Source organism: Anticarsia gemmatalis, chromosome 15, assembly GCF_050436995.1.
Source record: "Anticarsia gemmatalis isolate Benzon Research Colony breed Stoneville strain chromosome 15, ilAntGemm2 primary, whole genome shotgun sequence".
Lineage (NCBI taxonomy): Eukaryota > Metazoa > Arthropoda > Insecta > Lepidoptera > Erebidae > Anticarsia > Anticarsia gemmatalis.
This window is the reverse complement of record NC_134759.1, coordinates 10,281,640-10,301,787: the sequence shown is the minus strand read 5'-3', so window position 1 is coordinate 10,301,787 and position 20,148 is coordinate 10,281,640. Positions and strand designations below refer to the sequence as shown.

The window sequence follows — 20,148 nt, the reverse complement described above, 5'->3', positions numbered from 1 at the left end:
TAGTGAAAACGCACGATTGTCCGTCTCTCCTTATTTCTTATTTAAACAAAGTAATTATGTCGGCAGCTTAGAAACTGTGGTGTCTTACCGAAAATATTTCTTAGATAGATTATTTGAAATAATTTTTGTATACCTCTGTTGTAGTCAAACAACTTTGCCTTTCTGGGAATTACCTATATAGTTAAACGAATCTCCTAGGAATTCATAGTCCCCAAGCCGCATTCGTCCAGTGTGGGCTCGAGGTGCAAGAAACGATATCTCGTCATGCAATGGGACAGTAGTCGGTAATAACAATAGGCCTGAAGTTAAAACTAACCTTTGCCCAGCAGTGGATAAAATTCATTATTTATTTTATTGTAATATATAATGTAGCTTAAAAAACAGTCTTTCTTTCAGAATGTTTATATCTGTTTTACGACAACTTCATATTATTTAAATTATGAGTCTTGATTAGAACGAGTTTATTTTAATATTGTGTAAGTTGTTTTTCCTTTTAAGCGTGGAAGCCTTTGCCCAGCAGTAGGACACTCAACCTAAAAACAAAAAAAAGTTGTTTTTAAGCATCGTTCCAGATACATTAACAATCTTTTTTATATTGGCAAATATTTTCCTTGAAGTAGACAAAATCATATTACAATGTGTAGCACAGTTACTTACATAATATAGGTATGTGCGAGCGTGTTCACCGCACCAACAAATGGCATTAGTTATAGTAAACCGATTAAGTTAAATGGGACACAAGCCGATAGACGCGCCTTCTGGACCGTGAATACTTGTAAATATGACGGCTGTTACATTTGTATTAATAACTGAAGATAAATATTAATAATATATATATTTTTACCAGCTTCTGTGCATGATTTTGTTCACTCGGAAAGATTTACCAGGTTAAAAACCATTATAAACATCCTCTTTGTCAATTCTGATTATGAAGTACCTACGCTAGATTACATTTAAATCCACTCAATAGTTTTTACTTTAGAATGTCACAAACAGTCTTACTTAGGAACTAATAAACCTTCGACATTATAATATTCGTAAGATACTGAATGAATGTCTTAAATTTTATTGAACAGGTTTGAGAGGTTTTTGATATACAGCTTTGGTTCACATCCCTAAAAGAAGTCATAGGTCCTAAAAAGCGAATATGTAATGACTTTCTTAGTTCTGAATTATCCTTTTGGCAAACGAAGAAATGATTTGAATGCCAGAGAAATTGAAAACAATAAATTAAATGTTACGTCAGCCCTGGTTGATACTGGCACAGCTGACAATGCTATTAAATGGCGGCTTAATGCGAGAGATTTGGCAAAAATTTCATGTTTGCTTTTATTATAATTGTGTTCAGTTTATCTGTAGGGATTATACGCAAGGATTACGGCGGCCCGCGCCGGCCCACCGCTCAAATTGAATTGTAATATGCTACCGTTATTAATACCAGCGAGTGGAGACGACAGGGCTGTAACTTTAATATATACTAGCTGACCCGCGCCATTCCGCTCGCGTGTTATATTCATAAATATTTTATGGTACATTTAAAGAAAAAATTGGTTTGTATATTTTCAAAACCAGTTACATAGTTAAGATGTGAAAGCACTACAAAAAGACAACTTCCGCACTAAAAATGGCTCTTGTGTCGCGGTGACTTTAACAAACATACAAACTACGGACACTAAGAACCTATGCCCAGACCCGAAACAATTATTTGTGGATCGCACTAATAATTGTTCCGTTATATTCACGAACTCTTTTTGACTGTCTTAATAAAAACTCATCATCAGTAGCCCGATTCTCTACTACTATCGACTACCGTCAACCGGCTAGCCATCGAAATTTTGACATTTAGAATGTACTGCCAAAATATTTCCTACGACGCCCGTCAGAGGCGTTGATCAGATTTTCATACAAAATTTCTCGATGACAGTTCGGTTGTCCGTAGTCGATAGTGGTAGAGAATTGAGGTACAGGTATTTACGAAATTAGAGACAAGAGAGAGATAGAGATATGTAGATATAAGTAATTATAAATAATCATTGGGTAACTCGCACAGTCACAAGTCGCAAATTAAGCAGAGCTTGTACTGCAAAGAACTCTTAATTCATGACAGGTTTCATCACGATATTTTCTCTCACAGTTAGAGTGTGAATGAGTTACCTTATAATCTATACTAATACTACTAATCTCAGAAACTGCTGGTCCGATTTGAAAAATTCTGTCGGTGTTAGATAGACCATTTATCGAGGAAGGCTATAGGCTATATAACATCACGCTACGGCCATTAGGAGCGGAGTAGCAACGAAAAAACGGAGAAAATTATGACCCATTCTCTCTTATGTGGCGCAAGCGAAGTTGCGCGGGTCAGCTAGTTATCACATAAAAGTCATATTTTTTTCGAAAATAAACGTTGAACTTCACAAATAAATAGGTATGTCACAAACCAATATTCCCGAGAACAACCCTATCGCTTACAATCGCACGAATTCACCAGAGCGCGCCATTTTTTCCCGCAAATTTTAACCGTCTCCCTCGGAATTCCGTGAATCAGCCGTATTTGTTCAATAACTGTCCACACGGGGTCGTTTCTGGCACAATAGCCTCTTTGTTTAACGACGTCTTTCTATTGCGACGGGCGCGTGCCTAGTTTTTTCAATAGGTCTATTCTATCCCATGTTCGTGAATGTTACGTATGTTGTATACGCTTTCAATTTAGGGTTGAATTGTCGCATTGTACTATAATTGTTGGCAATCGCGTTTATTCGATATTGGTAAATCTGTTTATTTGGTTCTTACATGGATAGTCCAATTTATTATATATCTCAAACACTTTGTACGAAGTTTACGATATTTGAGTTTGAATTAAAGAAATACTTGAAATTTTTGTAACTAATCTATTTTTCCATCAAAAAATTGGTAGAGTAAGGTAGATCAAATAGGGTAACGACGAGGTAATCGAAAAATTATTGAGCTTAGCAGCTCTGCTGCTGTAGCTGTAGCTTTTTTCAGTAATAATGTTAAAAACATTTACAGGCTGACGAATCAGCTTCCCTTCATGAAACGTCAAGTATGCTTTTCTTATAAATATATATATGCTTTTTTTACATGTAATACAAAACAAAATAAATCAAATTCATTATGTACAATTAAGTAAAGGTTTATTGTTAGTTATTACTCCTTCATAATGTATTTTGTAGTGCCTTTCTAATTCATATAAGGCAGCCTATAAGACCGGAATTGCTCGGCAAATCGGCTCGCAAACACTCCCAATGAGTATTTCCTAATAGACTATTTAAACATCAAATGGGAAGAGCATATAATACAAAGAGCGGCTACCAGGCAAGCATAACTACTTTGTAAGTATAACCAGTGGTATAACGAAACACATTCATTTGTCACAATTACCGCTGGCGCGGAATAACTAGCATGTAGCGATGGCCATAAGCGCTTGTTAGCTGAACATCTACCCCCTCATACATTTTTATGAGCCTTTTATTTTTATCCACCCATGTTTTGAAGGTTCGACGGATGAAGGGAAGAACTGTTGTTTTAACATTGATTTATTACTTGTTTTGAAAAGTACTGAACTTTTTAATGCCTTTTTAAGAGTTTCCCTTCGTTGAATTAAAATATCTATAGTTTATCTTCATGGCCTATCATTTTGTGCAACCTATGCAAGTATATGTATAATATATTTATGTACTCACAAGGTAGGACTGTAAGAAATGAGATAACTGACCTTATGTTTCACGGGGAAAGCTGTAGCAGGAAAATAGTCCAATTGTTAAAAAAATATATGAAAGTTTGAAAAGTCCGTTTTTGTGTTAATTATTTATAAATGACTTCAATTCTGCACATAGGAGTCCCAGCCGAGCGCAGCCGCGGGATTAAGCTGGAATATTTTTTTATATCTTTATATATATAATTCTTCTGTAAGTGTGTATGTCACTGAACTTCTCTTAAACGACTGGACCTATTTTGAAGAAATTTTTTGTGTGTGTTCAAGGGGATCTGAGAATGGTTTAGATTATTAAAAAAAGTTTAAAATTTTCAAATTAAAGACGCGTAGACAGGACGACGTCTGTCGGGTCCGCTAGTTATATATAATATTACTAGCGGACCCGACAGACGTTGTCCTGTCTAATAAATCAAAAATTTATTAAAAAAACATTGTCCAGCGGACAAAATTGAGAATCTAAACCATTCTCAGATCCCCTTGAACACACACAAAAAATTTAATCAACATCGGTCCAGTCGTTTTAGAGAAGTTCAGTGACATACACACTTACAGAAGAATTATAATATTATAATATATGATTGCTGATTCTAGAGTCACTGAAAAAAATGTTACATGCACAACGCAGTAAATATTTTATTTCCTTAGATTTGAACGAGAAACACTGCCCCCAAATGATATTATAATTTCAGCGTGAATTTGCCGTGATTCGTAATGCAATGACATTGGCAAGGTGAACACATAACCACTCTAGTCAAGCCGTATGCAGCCTTATCTTTGACGTCGTCATGCGTTTAAAGTATCTCTTTATCTAAGTCTTTGTTTCTGCATCGAAATTAGTAGAGCAGTTACATCAACAATCCCAAAATAAGAACTATTAAGGTAATCCAGGTCATTACATGTTTTAAAACTATATGTGTACCGGGACATGGTCCACATTTTTTGGCTTTTGACCCAAAAAAACAATAAAATAATCAGGTGTTATTTTTATGACCTGTTTTAGATACATGATCATAGTTGACATCATATTTACGTATACATATATTGTTAGTTTCTCGCTAGCTCTTCTCATAAGACTCTACCCCTTTCCGAGCAAGTATTAGATTCAGTAATTGTAACGACTACCTATCATAAGTGTCAACATTTGATGACCTAAATGAATAAATGATTTGTTTTTGATCTTGATTTACAAGAGTTCTAGTTACGGGTGTTGTTAATCTATATCTATATACTTATAACAAATCTGTAGAGAGGACATGTAGAATCTACCTCTAAGTGTGCTGGAGCGAATACAACAAGTACGACATTCACGGGCGGAGCCGCACGGGTCAGCTAGTAACGATTTAGGTATAACCATATAAATATTGATATTCATGTGTATCATGATAGATGGCGTGTTTTAGTTAGTGATTTTAAGTACTGTATATAGATGGCGCAGCGTACAATCAGTTGATTAGCAACTACTAATAAAGTATTTTAACCTCTAACAGAATTAATATATAATATTTGTAAGGTAAAGTATAAAATGCAACATGGAAGTTTTGGACATAATGGTATTAATTATTTTTTTATTAAGATCCATAAGGCGTCTTGACATTCAAATCTCTCCATTTAACTACGGAAATTACCTACCATAGACAAAATAATACTTTAGGTAATCGATAATACTAAATAGTATTAATAAATAATAATAATTCGTTTCTCAGTATTTATTTATATTTAATAACTAATTAAAGAAAAAGAAAGCGACGTTATTGTACCTATACGGATTTTTGTTGCTTATTATTATTCATGTTGTACAGGGTAATAGTAGAATAATTAAGGCATCAAGTTAACCTCAAGCAATTAACGGTAAGTGGTTTGGATAGTCGATTTTAGCAACTATCTTTGTCGTTGACAATGTTTCTAGCGTTTGTGCATTTGGTAGTTTCGAATTGATAAACATTCGGTATTTTATTTACCATAGACGAAACACATATTTACAGTCTCACACAGTACTTTGGTTGGGCTTATTCTGGCATTGCGTTCGACCTGTCGTGCGTTTTCTAGTTGTGTTGGCAAATCAAATTTAGGTAAGCAAGTTTATATTGTATAATTGTTAGAAAATGTTTCAAGTCTGAGTATAATAATATAGATACTTATTTTGCAGTTACAATGCAGTTTATATACTTTTTATAGGTATAATTATTTGTATTGTTTGATATCGGATGCTGAAACCATATCTGCTCCGAGTTCCTTCTTTGTCTTTCATTTCGTCTTTGTCGGCAAACGGATGGTCGGGTCTAAAAATATTTTGATCTACCTATCTATACAGAAAGAAAACCAAAAGCAGTAGGTACCTAATAATTTCAAATATTTTGATTGTCGTGTAATTTTCTCAGCTTCGAGAAAACTTCAAACCATTAATCCATCCAGATTACCTACAAACTATCTACATACCTATCACAATCTTTTAAAAGAACTTTTGCGTGATTGAGTAACAAACATCCGATAGTCAAAACTATCACATAGTGTACCTATACTTATTTATAATTTTAGTACGATTCAGTCCGATACGCACTTACCTACTTATGTATGTAGTAACTATCTAGGTGCACTCGAGTCAACTCGAGTGTTCATAACTGTATTGATGCTTGGTATCTTATACGTTTTATTATTGTTATAGATACCGTTCAAATGGCGACCTTTGAGTTTAATTCTGAGCCATCCTCTATGTACAATGGGCTCATTTTCTACCAGACATACAAAGATTCGGATTTCCTTCGTGTGGACTCCAATGTAGAGATCATCCTTAATCGGGGTTACATGATGAGGCAGGAGATGAAGAAAACCACACCTGTCGGTGAGTCAATGAGCATTAAAGGAATGCAGATTGGAAGAAAGTAAGTATTATTTCAGGTTACGTAGGTACTCTAAACGCAGTGCGATCGTGTTGCGTTTATTATTGAAACAAAAATCATTTGATCTGGCTATGGAGTCGGTATGGTGCAATAAAAATGCTGTGATTTTAGCGATTAATAATACATATTACTTTACAATTTCAGTGAGCCCTTGAGAATTACGAACACGGGTGACGGCGTAGTAGTGGAAGACCTCGAGTTTACATACAACCGACTGGTTGCGCTCGTTGCGGCATACGCTTATGAGAATCGTGACAGATTCCCAGCCATTAATGCACCAGACGCTAACCTACTCGGATTAAAATGGGACAACACCAACGAAGAAAACTGCAAGCTGTATTTATCAGCGATTTATGGCACAGAGAACATGACCGACAAATTTTCTTACTTCCCCCTTATTTGCGGAATAAGAAAATTTCAATTGAAGAAGATGTCCGCGAAATTAGTGGTAGGTATAGGTAAAGTCAAGAACAGTGAAGGAGTAACAATAGCGAAACTATTGAAAAATAACTTGGTGACGGCAAAAAGAATGTGGCTGAAGTTCCCGGGCGCCGCGCTGCGTGAGTTTCAAACACTGATTAACGAAACTCCTGAGTTCAAGAGAATGTTTCAAGAGTGATCAAGAAACACGTTTATAACATTGGATTTCAATCAACCAGCAGATATTAAATGTATGATAATATCTTGCTTATATTTTCAAATCATAACTTTTAAGCACATTATATTTTATTAAAAAAACTTTAATCATTGACTTCTGTGTAGCTTGTTGAAGTTGTAACATTGTTATCGTGTGTACAATATATGTTATCAGAACGTTACAATAAATAAAGAGCTCTTACCAAGAACGTGTTATTTATCATAGTGTTGGGCCCAAATTACAGCTCTAATGAATGTAGTGTTATTAATTGTTCATTGTATCTGGGGGCACGGAAGTGCCCCCGCAAGTCGAGCAAAAAAAAGTGGCACGGCCGTACCATCCTTTTCTCGAAGCAATTCGGGTTATTTTTGACACCCCTATAATTTCGTTGTGGATGAAACAAGAAGCCTGAATTTTCAGCAACTAATCAGTCATTGTATAAACACGGTATATTTAAAATTTCAGTCAATTTGAACCAGTAGTTTAAGAATGACAACTTGTTAAAGTTTCTGAATTTTGTCACTCACTGATTCACTGACTCACTGACTCACCGATCATCAAAAGTCTAAGGTACTTCTAGCAGACTTAGAAGCTTCAAATTTAGAATACAAATAGGGTTTAGTGTCTTAATCATGGGAAAAATTTAATATTTTTTAATTTCGGTTCAGTTTTCTAAATAAACTAACTGCAACAATAACTTTGTAATTCCATATAAATGTATAGGATTACAAGGTTACATTTGCAGTTAATGTATCATTATTACTGTAGAAAATAAAATAAATAAATAGGTGTAGATAGGTACCTACTATATGAGGCATAACGGGAGGGGGTATAGGGTGGGTAAGGGTGTTTAGCCCATGAAACTGAACAACATTCTCTTAGGAAAATATGTTGAATTATGAAAAAAAAACGTCTTTACATACAAATTGGACTTATGTTCCCTCTACAAAAAGAAGTGAGATGCCATCAAAAACATTCTGTAAAATTCCCAAGTCTCGCCGTAAAAAGTTGTGAGATCGATATAATACCAAGTCGATTAATCTATTTAGTCTCTACTTAAAGGACCTTCTGTCTTAAGTTATTACGTATGTTATTATCATGCCAATTAAAAAAAAATACGTTTAAAACAAAATAGAACGACTTGGTCATCGCAAGAAAACACAAATTCGCCATTAACATTTCGGGAGCATTAGCTTCTCGTCGTGCTGTGTAGTGTGATACAAACTAATAATCAAATCATGCGATGGCCAGGTCGGTCTATTTGTTTTAAACGTATTTTTTTTTTAATTGGCATGATAATAACATACGTAATAACTTAAGACAGAAGGTCTTTTAAGTAGAGACTAAATAGATTAATCGACTTGGTATTATATCGATCTCACAACTTTTTACGGCGAGACTTGGGAATTTTACAGAATGTTTTTGATGGCATTACTTTATCATGAGATTATTAGTAATGGCTTTCCATACCTACCAAAAATAGAGTACCTACTAAGTCCAAAAAATTACGATAACCAACATCAACTGCGAGGTTTTTTAAGATAATATAAATATGAATGATAATAATACGGCGGTACAGCCATCTGTTCAAGAAATGAAATCAAACAAAAAATAAATAAATCTCATATTTCCGGTCTGGTCAAGAAACAATCTAACTATAATAATTTAAATTTATATTATCTTGGAAATTCTCGCAGCTGAAGTCGGATGTGGTAAATTTTTGGACTTAGTAGGTAGGTACTTTATTTTTTGAAGAGTAGTAGTTCAATCAATCAGCTCAGCCTTTCTTCCAACTATGTTGATTTCGACTTCGAGTCTCACCGAGTGCAGCAGAATATTAGTATTTCACATAGAGAAATTGACTATCGGACGTCCACAACCCAGCTACCTTGATTATACCACGATACCCGTCGGTAAGACTGGTAATAACAGCCTAATATCTTTGGAAATGACAGCTGGGACCCACAATTTCACGTTCTTTCCGGAACACGGAAGAACTCGGTTTGTTAAAGTAATATTGTCACCCATCTATAAACCCATCAAGGCAAACGTAACCTAACCTCAGAGATTTATCCTGCGGTTAGTCACAAGCTCCTCCTTCATTTTAATACAAATAGATAAAAATACATTAATATTTTAAAGCATTTTATTAATTTCAAAAATAACTAGCATATAATCACGCAGTATTACTAAATTTATAATATTCTATGAGGAAATACACACGATATAGCGAACGATGCCGTTATTACAACATAATCAACATATTACATTTTATTATAATTCAGTACTAATAGTTTACTTTGTCGTTACCCATTCGGCTAATATACATTACCAATTTATACGTATCTCCATTAATTTCTAATACGCCTACTTATTCTAATTTGTTTTTACACAGATATACGCATGAAGCGAACGTTCACTGACAGACAGAGTACAATAATGTTCATATAAAAATGTTCTATGACAACTCTAGGTTATTCAGATAGTGGTACTAAAATAAAGGACTAGAGGAGACTGGATCACACGAACTATTAGCTCTAGTCCAGGCCGCGTGCTCTGCGTCTAGCGAATACGATTATACGTCAACTATTAAAAGCGAATATCACTTGGAAATTATATTAACATTATATTTAGATAAAGTATCATTTTATGATTATATATATGTTCAGTTTTATAACTTTGAAACACAGTGTATAAGCACAAGATTTTTAACTTGGAGAAATTGAAGTAAGAATACATAGGATACACGTTTGTTTGCAAATAAAGACTTGTAATAGCAACAAACTAATACTCGCATTAGTTTTGCGATGGAAAATCATTTAGATATTTTTATCAAGACATATAATTGTTTTCAAATTTGTCATAGATAACAAACGACCATTAATATATTAGGTTAAGTAATTATAATACTAAGTGACTTTATCTAAACATAATTGTACGAAGAATATGATTAACAATATATATTATGAGAAATGACATGGAAAAGAAATTGTATTTCGACGGCTAAATAAATAGAACTTTCATTTGTGATAAAAAAAAATTACTTTCGTGGTTGATTAGCGCCTAGTGTGTCAATGTTATTTTCAAAATTCGTCACATGGAACATTGATCACTAACCCTTGGTTTCTGAGGTATACTTAGCGGTAGTTTATCTATTCAATAGCGTTTAAACTCATGTAAAAAAAAAACGCTATTGAATAGATAAACTACCGTTAAATGTACTCAGAAACCGGGCATTTATGCCGGCCAAAATCGTGATAGTCACAAAGTTTCAAAGACATATGACGTTAGATACATTTAGCAGTAATTAAGCTGATACACCAATTATAATTGTAATATGATATGATTGTTTGTTTTGAGCTTTACCAGAAAAATGCTAACATGACATATTTATTTTGTGACAGTTAAAATATTTTACCGGTAGCCACACTAAATAGCTTTATTTATAAATTCCCTTGTACCAAAAACATACTGTGTGTAGGTCACGAATAGATAAATAATATATTAAAACATTCAATTTTCTTATTCCAATGTACAATATTATATCTATTTAAATCACGTACGGCACAGCACTGAAATTTAATTTCTAGATACCTTTATAAACTACCGAAAAAGACGTTACCATATTATAATTTTTGACACATATAAAAATAATACAATCTATATAATCTACGCTCATTCGTGAACAAAACATTTATAAAACAATATTATACAATGAAATATTATAAACTATGTGAAGGAATTACAAAGTAATAATAATTTATAAAATAAAATTTCATAGAACTGAATTTTATAATAAATGATACATACTATATTATACAAATTCTGCTTTGAGCTCAACCTATCGCTTCGCTAAAATACTGTGACACATTTAGACATTTAAATAGAACAAGTTTACACTAAAATTGGTGTGCTCCTGTCAAAATTTTCACTGAGCACAAAATTATTAGTATAAGTTACATTAATATTAATGCGACGGAATATTATAACATCACGAATCAAGGGTTATTTATTCACTAGTTGACGACACTTGCTCTTCAGATCAAAATTTGTTCTTTCCTACACACAATTAATTACTCATAATTTTGTTAGTTATGTTACTTAAAACTTATTTGGATTGCAAGCGGCGCAATCAGCTGTGCGTTACAATGGTCGCCTGAATGAAATCACAATTTTAGTATAAACTCAAGAACCAGCCTTGTTTCGTGTCTATTTTGTATGGCAGTTTACACAAACATATCAAACACGGTGGTAATACAACGAATTAAAAGAATAATAATGTAGCCTCAAAAAAGTTCCTAAAATATACACTGATAGTTCCAATCTAAACTGCTAAAACAATATTGCAAACAAAACTAAAGTCTCAAAATCTATTAGTGCCCGTCGGCCGCGACATACGTCAAGAACGCGTCATCACACGCTACATAAACGGTGTCGAACCACGCTCTTACACATATTATAAGACCAATAAGAGCCGGCTCGGTTTTATTTCTCTACATGATAATTCTACCGATATAAGCGTCTACTAGTCGAGTTGAGTTTTTGGGGTCGATGTCGCTGATCGTTGAGAGTTTGGCGATTCCGGACGTTCGTCCCGCGGACCGTTCGACGTAGGAAATGCACGTGTCGGGTGTAGGAGGTCGCTCAGTGCGTGATGATGGTGGAGTGGAGGCACGTGGGCACCACGTGGCGGTACGGCAGGCGGTAGTTCTTGACGGTGCGCGCCGCCAGGCACTTGAGCGTGGTGTAGCGCAGCGGGTTCACGATGGACGTCAGGCTCTGCTGCGTCGACTTCAGGATCTCCTCGGGCGTGTCGCCCTCGTAGTTCACCGTGTCGATGTGCGCGCCGTGCGACAGAAGCTCGCGGACCACTTCCGCGGGGCACGGGTTCAACTACAAAATATAACAAAAAGGATATACCTATAAATATAAAAAAATGGTAATGGTATGAATATAAAAAGTGGAAGAAAAGAGCGGGAAATTTTGCCTAAAAAAAATTTAGTTTGCATTATAATTTTGCTTACGGAATTACTAAGCTTTGCCCATGCACGAACGATTGCAGGATTACTGCGTAAGCTATACACGACTACTACCCTGCATCGTCGGTGCAAGAACTTGTTGGTATTCACAAGGACTCTTAGTCTACACATTAATTATCCTCAGGCTCGATTCTCTACACTCGATACTAACGTCACTCTATGGAGTACCATTTGCTATAGAACTACCCGTTAGAAAATTGGTAAGAATCCGGCAGAGAATCACAAAAAAAGAATTAGCGTTAATAAATTTTTATTTTGTCTTCGTTGAAGCAGGTAAAGAAAACAAAACACATACAGCCCCGTCTTCTTAAAATATACAATAATAAAAAAATTGGATCAACATTTTATTTCGAAATTCTAATTTCCAACTGCCCGAAGTGCCCACTAGCAAATAGTATTATTTATTAATAGTCCATTGAAATGTTACAATTTGAGGGCCGAATATTGCATTTCTTAGAGGACGCAATTTTATTTTTGGAACATGTAGGGGGGGTCAATAGAAGCTTAACTTGAAGTTTGTGGGGTCGCCACACTTGTCCCCCGGCCGCCATCTTGGAAAAGGGGGTAGAAACACTTTTTCGCTATATCTCGGAAACTATGTGTCTTACAATAAAATTGCAAAAGCATAATTTGTAGCAAATTATTTTGCCTACAAATATGTCTCATAACTTTTTGTCCTAAATTATTAATTAAAAAAGTTATAAGCAAAATAGTGAAATTTTTTTTACAAAAAAATTATTTCCGAATCCGGTCTATTTCGGAGCGCTGTTACTGAATTTCTAATTATTGAAATTAAAAAAAATATATTGGACCAAATTTTCCTCGAAAATACTCTACAAGATTGGTCTGAGTTATTTTTTTTTAATTTATTCTTATCAGCTTAGCCTTTTTTCCAAACTATGTTGGAGACGGCTTCCAGTCTCACCAGATGCAGCTGAATACCAGTGTTTTACATGGAGCCACTGCCTATCTGACCTCCACAACCCATTTACCTGGGATATAAAACGATACCCCTGGGTAAGACTGGTTGTCAGACTTTCAAGCTTCTGAGTACTGTTAACGACTGTCACATATCTTCGAAAATGACAGCCGGGACCCACAATTTAACGTGCCTTCCGAAACAGGGAAGAAATCGATATGTGTAAGATGGTCACCCATCCACAAAACAACTTCGGCAAGCGTAGCTTAACCTCAGGGATCCATCCGCGCGGCTGTCGCTAAAAAAAGTTATAGAGCAATAAAGAAAATAATTATAAAAAAAATTGCACTTTTTTGCTTATAACTTCTTTAATTGTTAATTTAGGGCAAAAAGATATAAAACATATTTGTAGACAAAATAATTTGCTACAAATTATGCTTTGGCAATTTTATTGTAAGACGCATAGTTTCCGAGATATAGCGAAAAAAGTGTTTCCACCCCCTTTTCCAAGATGGCGGCCGGGGGACAAGGGTGGCGACCCCACAAACTTCAAGTTAAGCTTCTATTGACCCCCCCTACATGTTCCAAAAATAAAATTGCGTCCTCTAATAAATGTAAATCTCATGTAACATTTCAATGGACTATAAGATTTATAATAATATTATTTTATTGTTTAGTAGAAAATGACTCCTTTAAACAAAGAAATCTCTTGAAATAATATGCTTGTGGCGCTGATCAATTTTTCATTAAAAAATCCTCGATAGCTAACCGGTTATGTACTCGGTAGTCGTACAGAATCGCGCTACCGACTAAGGGCGCGTTCACATTTAACGTCAGTTTTACAGGTCCGTTGAAACGTGTGTGTTATTAGCGTATGTAGTTGTATGAGCCAGTACACACATAATACAGTATTCCGTATTCAGTAAAAAATACCGATTCGACAAAATAACAGCAATCCACGGATTCGATAAAACGGATCCTGTTAAAACGGACGTTATATGTGAACGCGCCCTAACCGGTTGACTGATAATCGCATATCCTTAGCTATAGAAGAAAAAAAATATAATGTTGTCAAAGGTCGTTATTTTATGATGAAGGCACCCTCAAAAAAGGATTTTTATTAATCCATCCCTAAGGGAGTATAATAGGGGATGAAAGTTCGTATGTTAGTTTGACATTTTCGGAGCTAGAAGCGTGGAACTTCATTATTGAGATTTTCGTTTGAAATAAAAAACACGTACTCACTTCAGTATTTTTGGAAAATTATCCCTAACCAGTTAAAATAGGAGACGTAACACGCATATGTGCCGTGCGATTACCTTGCAGACGAGGTGCAGCGGCGTGTTGCCGTCCGCGTCGCGCGCGTCGGGCGCGGCGCCCAGGCGCAGCATGAGCGCCACGAGGTGCGCGGCGGCGGGCGGCGCGTCGCCGCCGGGCGCCAGCCACGCGCGCGCGCCGCGGCCCCGGCACGTCTCGGCCGAGCACGCCACGTGCAGCGCCGAGCGGCCCTGCCGCACCTGCAGCGCGACCACGTATTAGACCACTTCGATTAGGACGGAACACGCACGACGGCGGCGGACGCTCGCGATAGTGCGCGCGCCCGCCGAACGCTCCGGCGCGACACTAACCTTAATATCTAACTTGACGAGCGAGTACACGGCCTTGTGAATCTTTCTGGAGATCTCATCGGTGCAGTCGGGCTCCTCTAATAGCCTCGCCATCAGGGCGGCGAGGTGCAACGATATGACTAGGACTCTCTGTAGAGTGCTCAGCGTCTGTTCCCGGTCGATGCTCAATTTGGAATCTAGCAACTCCATCCCTCTGTCGATCTCCGATAACGCCTTTTTGAATACCGGCTCGATGTCTTCGAAGGTCACCGGGGGAACGATGCGACCTGAGTAACGAATAAACGAAAGGGTTAGGCGACGTCGACGCGCTAAGTTAAAATCATCGTACTACGTAATCGTCACTATCTCAGTGTCGCTTAGGCGTCGGGGTGTTACCTCTGAGCGGCGGGCGCGCGCGCTCGGCCAGCATGTAGGAGAAGAGCTCGGCGAAGCTGTAGAGGCTGGACTGCGTGAGCGGCGACAGCGGCGGCAGCACAGCGCGCTGCATGTCGAGCGCGTGGTGCCACAGCTGGCGGCAGCGCGCGAAGCGGCCTGCGTCCGCGTACACCGCGCCGCGGTACCGCACGTAGTACGACGTGTCGGGGTGCGCCGGACCTACGGAACGCGTTCTTCCATGAAAACGACATCCTCGAGCCGTACTCGGATACTAAACGAAATTTACCGAAATATATCTCACCCAGAATCCTCTCCCTGATGACTAATGCCTGCATTCTCATCGCGTCAGGGTCGGCGAGAATCTCTTCCAGTTGCTGCGCGTTGCTCGGCTCTACCGCATAGTCGTAAGCTTCTATGCGCGGGATGTCCTTAGGTTTTGGGATCGGCTCACTACCATCCGCCGGGAACCTGAACGACACACATTAGATTTCGATTAAAATAAGCTTAGAAGAGTAGATTATTAAACATAAAGTACTTTTCAAAAATCTATCCAAGGGCGGATGAAATAGGGGGTAGAACAATGCACACAAACGGATTTGTGTGACACAGCCGCGCAGATCGATCTCTGAGTACGAGCCACGCTTGCCGAGGTTGTTGTTGTGGGTCCCGGCTTTCATTTTCGAAGATCTTTGACAGTCGTTAACAGTAGTCAAAAGCTTGAAAGTCTGACAACCAGTCCTACACAAGGGTATCGTGTTATATCCCAGGTAACTGGGTTGTGGAGGTCAGATAGGCAGACGCTCCATGTAAAACATTGGTATTCAGACTACTCAGCTGCATCCGATGAGACTGGAAGCCGACTCCAACATAGTTTGGAAAAAAGGCTAAGCTGATATAGATTACATGAACAGTGTCCCTCACCTATCATCCATGGCTCGTTTCCACAGTGCAAGCGCACCGACCATATCTCGTCTCTTATCAACATAAGTGGCTCCTAAGAGTTCTAGTGCATCGATGCGCTGTTGCCGCGTCACCAGCCCGTATTCTACGTTGATTAAATGTTCTACTATGTGCGTGTGGCCCGTCACTGACGCTGCTAACAGCGGTGTCATACCTTTAACAACAAATATGACTTCTAATTTTTTTATACAAAAACAATATGTCACAATGTTACACACGATCATGTTTAGACAAATTCTTTAAATTAAATTAATTTTATCTCATTTTAATTGCTACTTGTTTGGATTAAATTTGGCACAACAAAATCACTTTTTGAAACAGACAAAGGTCACTTATGTCATTTATTTAAGAAACGTCATCAATTTGAAAATTTGGTCTCCTCCTGACGTTAAAAAATAGATTACTTAGTGATTTTACCGTCTGGCCCAGCAGAAGCTATAACGCGATAGAGGAATAAACAAACTTACCATATGAATCAACATCCATGGTAGCTCCATGGCCGAGAAGCATTTTCAATATGTGCAGTGACCCACTTTCAGCGCAGTCGTGTAGAGCGGTGTTTCCTTTGACACTCTTTCTGTTTACGTCTGCATTCAATGATAACAGGTATTTGGCGATTCTAATGTGACCTTTGTAGCACGCTATCATTAAGCACGTGTGCCCGTGACGGTTCGCTATTTCTATGTCTGTAAATAAAAATGAAAATTATTTGACCTGAATAAATAAATTAGGTAAGAAACCGCTTCATACGTGTTATAACCGAAGGTGTATGAAATACCCCACGTTGTACCATTAACAATGTTAGTCTCATGTAGCCTATTGCCAAATACCGGGCACGTTGTCATACTACGGGTTACTATGACTATGGTCACAGTTGTATTGTACACACCTTTGCCTACACCTTCGTGTATAACAGGCGTGATATTTTGTATGCATGTATTACAAAAAAGGCTATGAAGTAAAATATTTCATGCTATTCGCGTTTGTCACCAATTCGCCATCAAAGCAATGATAACCATATCATGAATGTAAAAAAATTACACATTTCTAAGTTTATCAAAAAAAATGGTTCTAATCTATGGGACTAATTGGGAAGTACAATAAAGCATCCAGTGAGATTGAAAGCCGACTAAGAGAAAGGCTGATATTTTTGTTTATGTTTGTATTAAGAATCCCTTCGTTATTTGGAAGGCGATTACTTACCGGCGCCATTCTCGACTAGAAATTTAACTATATCGTAATGTCCGTCGAAGCAGGCGGCTCTGAGCGGCGTGCTGTGTGTCCTCGTGGTGGAGTTGACGTTGGCGCCGGCACGAACCAGCAGCTTCACTAGAGGCAGGTGGCCGGCGGCCGCGGCGCACCATAGTGGCGGCGCACCTTCTATCGTCTCACCGTCGAACGTCACTGAAATGTCAACAAACATATTTAAAGACTAGCCCACGACCAGTTTACAATGCTAGGTTATAAACTATCAGTATGCAAATCATTACAATCCATTTATCCAATGAATGTGGTAAAAGCTATTAAATAAATAAAGAGAAATAAAAAAAAAAAAATTACGTAAGTCTACCTTTTAAATATTTAACATAATCTGTAAATATAGGTAGTTTAGATACGAATTATTACAACAAAAAATAAAAGTCTTCAAGTGAGATTAGCACTTGTTCCAGTTTATTCTTCATACAACCATAGCTTTCTAGAAGGCAAATAGCACGTAACAGTGCGTTCATTGCAATTCTTTAACGGATATTCTAAGCTAATCCTGTAATTACATAAGTCGTAGCCCTATAAATTACGGCTAACTGGCGTGCACGTAATAATACCACATGATGTAAGAACTTTTGTTCTAGATGTTGATAGACAAAAGGAACTATGAATGACTTAACTCTTTGCCGACAAAAGACAGTTGGATGAGGTGGTACGGTCATGTCAGAAAGGCCCACAGACTACTTCGTGGGAAACAAGGCACTAGAGCTTTCTCTCCCCTGTCGTAGATCTATTATAGAGTACGATCCTAAACAAAATCGAAAACTGTAGTGCAAAAAGACACGAGTGACTGTGAGGCGTCCGAAGACGATATCCAGGAAAGAGCGAAAGAGAGAGATTGGGAAGGCTGTCCTCATGCTATGGGATTAATAGTATGGAAGAGAGAAAAGGGGTGCATGTGAACAGTGTCCCTACAAATCCATTACGGCGATACATTATCATAACTTATGGTTTTTATCATAGAACAGACGTAAATTGTAAACATTTCTTCAAAAAACGTGGCCGATAATTATCGGTACAACAGCCGAAACATTTGACTAAAAGATGGCTTTAGGCCAAACAATTGACGCATTTGGAAAACAGCTACGGCAACCCAGTAACAGATTCAGAAATGGTAATGATAAACAATTATCGGAAGAACGAGTTATTAACGAGGTCCTGATTGACCGACATGATATGTCGACAAATGAATGTCGGCGTAATGTTTTCGCCAACGCTGACCGCTGACCCGATGCCAACACCGACACAATACTTGTTATTGTGTAACAACTTATTTCAAAGTTACATGCACTGTTTGGTTTCTTTTATGAGTTGGGTCGTATTGGAAAGTATTTGGAAAGCTGTTGCTATAAAACATTGTTACAAACTTATTAATAGAGAACAAAGTTCTGTAATTACTAAACCAGGGACCTGTAGCGCAATTATCTACCACAATCAAATTTTGCCTACCCATCGAAAAATTTTATATGAAAATCTGATAAGCGCCACTAGTGGGCGAAATAAGAACTATTTTTGGAGTACATTTTATATGTCAAACTCTCGCTCTCTATAGTACCGACTGTAGAGTATAGCGCTACTGCTATGCTGTAACGCAAAATGATTTGCAGAAGAAATAAACTGAACTATTTTGATTGGCATGTGAGGAAATATAAATTATTATGCAAGACGTTCTAGTAGTTAAAGCAATCATTATTCAAAAAGTATAAAAAGACGCATCAATATTTAAGATACCTCTTGTTGTTAACATAGGTCAATGTGACCTACAGCGCAGGCGAATATGCTATTAGTTATAACTTAGGTAATAACATTAATAAAATTAAAATATTAGGTCGGGGAAAAAATCTTTTCTCATTATAGTATGTTTGAACTTGTAATAAAATCTCTTTGGCTATAGTATTTGTATCTGGCTGGTTTTGTTTTTTTTAAATTTTAACTTTCAATCATACCACAATCGAATTTCAAAAGTGTTAAGTCTAGTTAAAGTTGTGTCGATGTATTTCGAGTTACTACACTATTGTATTATTATTGCGATTTATTGTGCGTTAGTTATTTTCGAATGACAAATCTCACCTGAACCGGGCTGTTCAATGTCTGCTTTACACCTCTCGATAAGGTACTCTGCGACGTCGTAATGTCCATTTCTGCATGCGATCACTAGTGGAGTCGCGCCGCCAACCTTCGCACCCACCAACATGTTCAGCTCGTCAGCAGAGCGCCAACTGTGTAGGTACGCCTGAAACGATACAAACATTCATTGTTAAACATCAGTCATTTTATTGTAGAGAGGTTAGATAGACAGGGATACTACATACAGGAACTATATTGTGTGAAAGGTACGTAAATATACAAGTTAAACGCAATATAATATCACGAATATTTAATTTTATTTTAAAAATTATAGTAAATCTTCATTAGAGTAAAACAAGAATATGCATCCATGGATAAGTAATATTGGATGATTATTATGATTATCAAAGAAAATATAGATAGGTAAATCTATTTATTTACGTCGTAAGGGAACAAACAAAAATTTTGTTTCTTAGAATTTGTATGTGTATAATATTGTATCTTAACAAAATACATTTTTGATGAACGTGTAGTAGACTAACTTGTTTTATTTTAATTCTTACGTCAATTGCATGAATAAATATGCATATGCGCGATGTCATTTATAAAACAAGGCACAACAACTTC

General features: G+C 37.0%; 2 protein-coding genes across 11 annotated transcripts in view; one reads left to right on the top strand and one right to left on the bottom strand.

The window, feature by feature from the left end:
* Positions 1–5,633: 5,633 nt before the first annotated feature.
* On the top strand, positions 5,634–7,479 carry LOC142978868 (uncharacterized). Its single transcript, XM_076123462.1, has 3 exons — positions 5,634–5,802; positions 6,396–6,612; positions 6,775–7,479. Exons 2-3 carry the CDS (start codon positions 6,407–6,409, stop codon positions 7,247–7,249), a joined length of 681 nt encoding a protein of 226 aa, XP_075979577.1. The 5' UTR covers positions 5,634–5,802; positions 6,396–6,406; the 3' UTR covers positions 7,250–7,479.
* A 1,920-nt stretch (positions 7,480–9,399) lies between these two features.
* LOC142979079 (protein fem-1 homolog CG6966) overlaps positions 9,400–20,148 on the bottom strand; it is an 82,373-nt gene continuing 71,624 nt past the window's right edge. For all 10 annotated transcript variants that reach the window (XM_076123847.1, XM_076123838.1, XM_076123842.1 and 7 more), the window contains 9 exons: positions 19,525–19,687; positions 17,392–17,592; positions 16,656–16,874; positions 16,150–16,342; positions 15,530–15,696; positions 15,229–15,447; positions 14,854–15,119; positions 14,545–14,742; positions 9,400–12,160 (listed from right to left, as the gene is read on the bottom strand). In XM_076123847.1, coding sequence (XP_075979962.1) covers positions 11,912–12,160; positions 14,545–14,742; positions 14,854–15,119; positions 15,229–15,447; positions 15,530–15,696; positions 16,150–16,342; positions 16,656–16,874; positions 17,392–17,592; positions 19,525–19,687 — 1,875 coding nt within the window. In that variant the 3' untranslated portion in view covers positions 9,400–11,911. The remainder of the gene's footprint in view (positions 12,161–14,544; positions 14,743–14,853; positions 15,120–15,228; positions 15,448–15,529; positions 15,697–16,149; positions 16,343–16,655; positions 16,875–17,391; positions 17,593–19,524; positions 19,688–20,148) is intronic.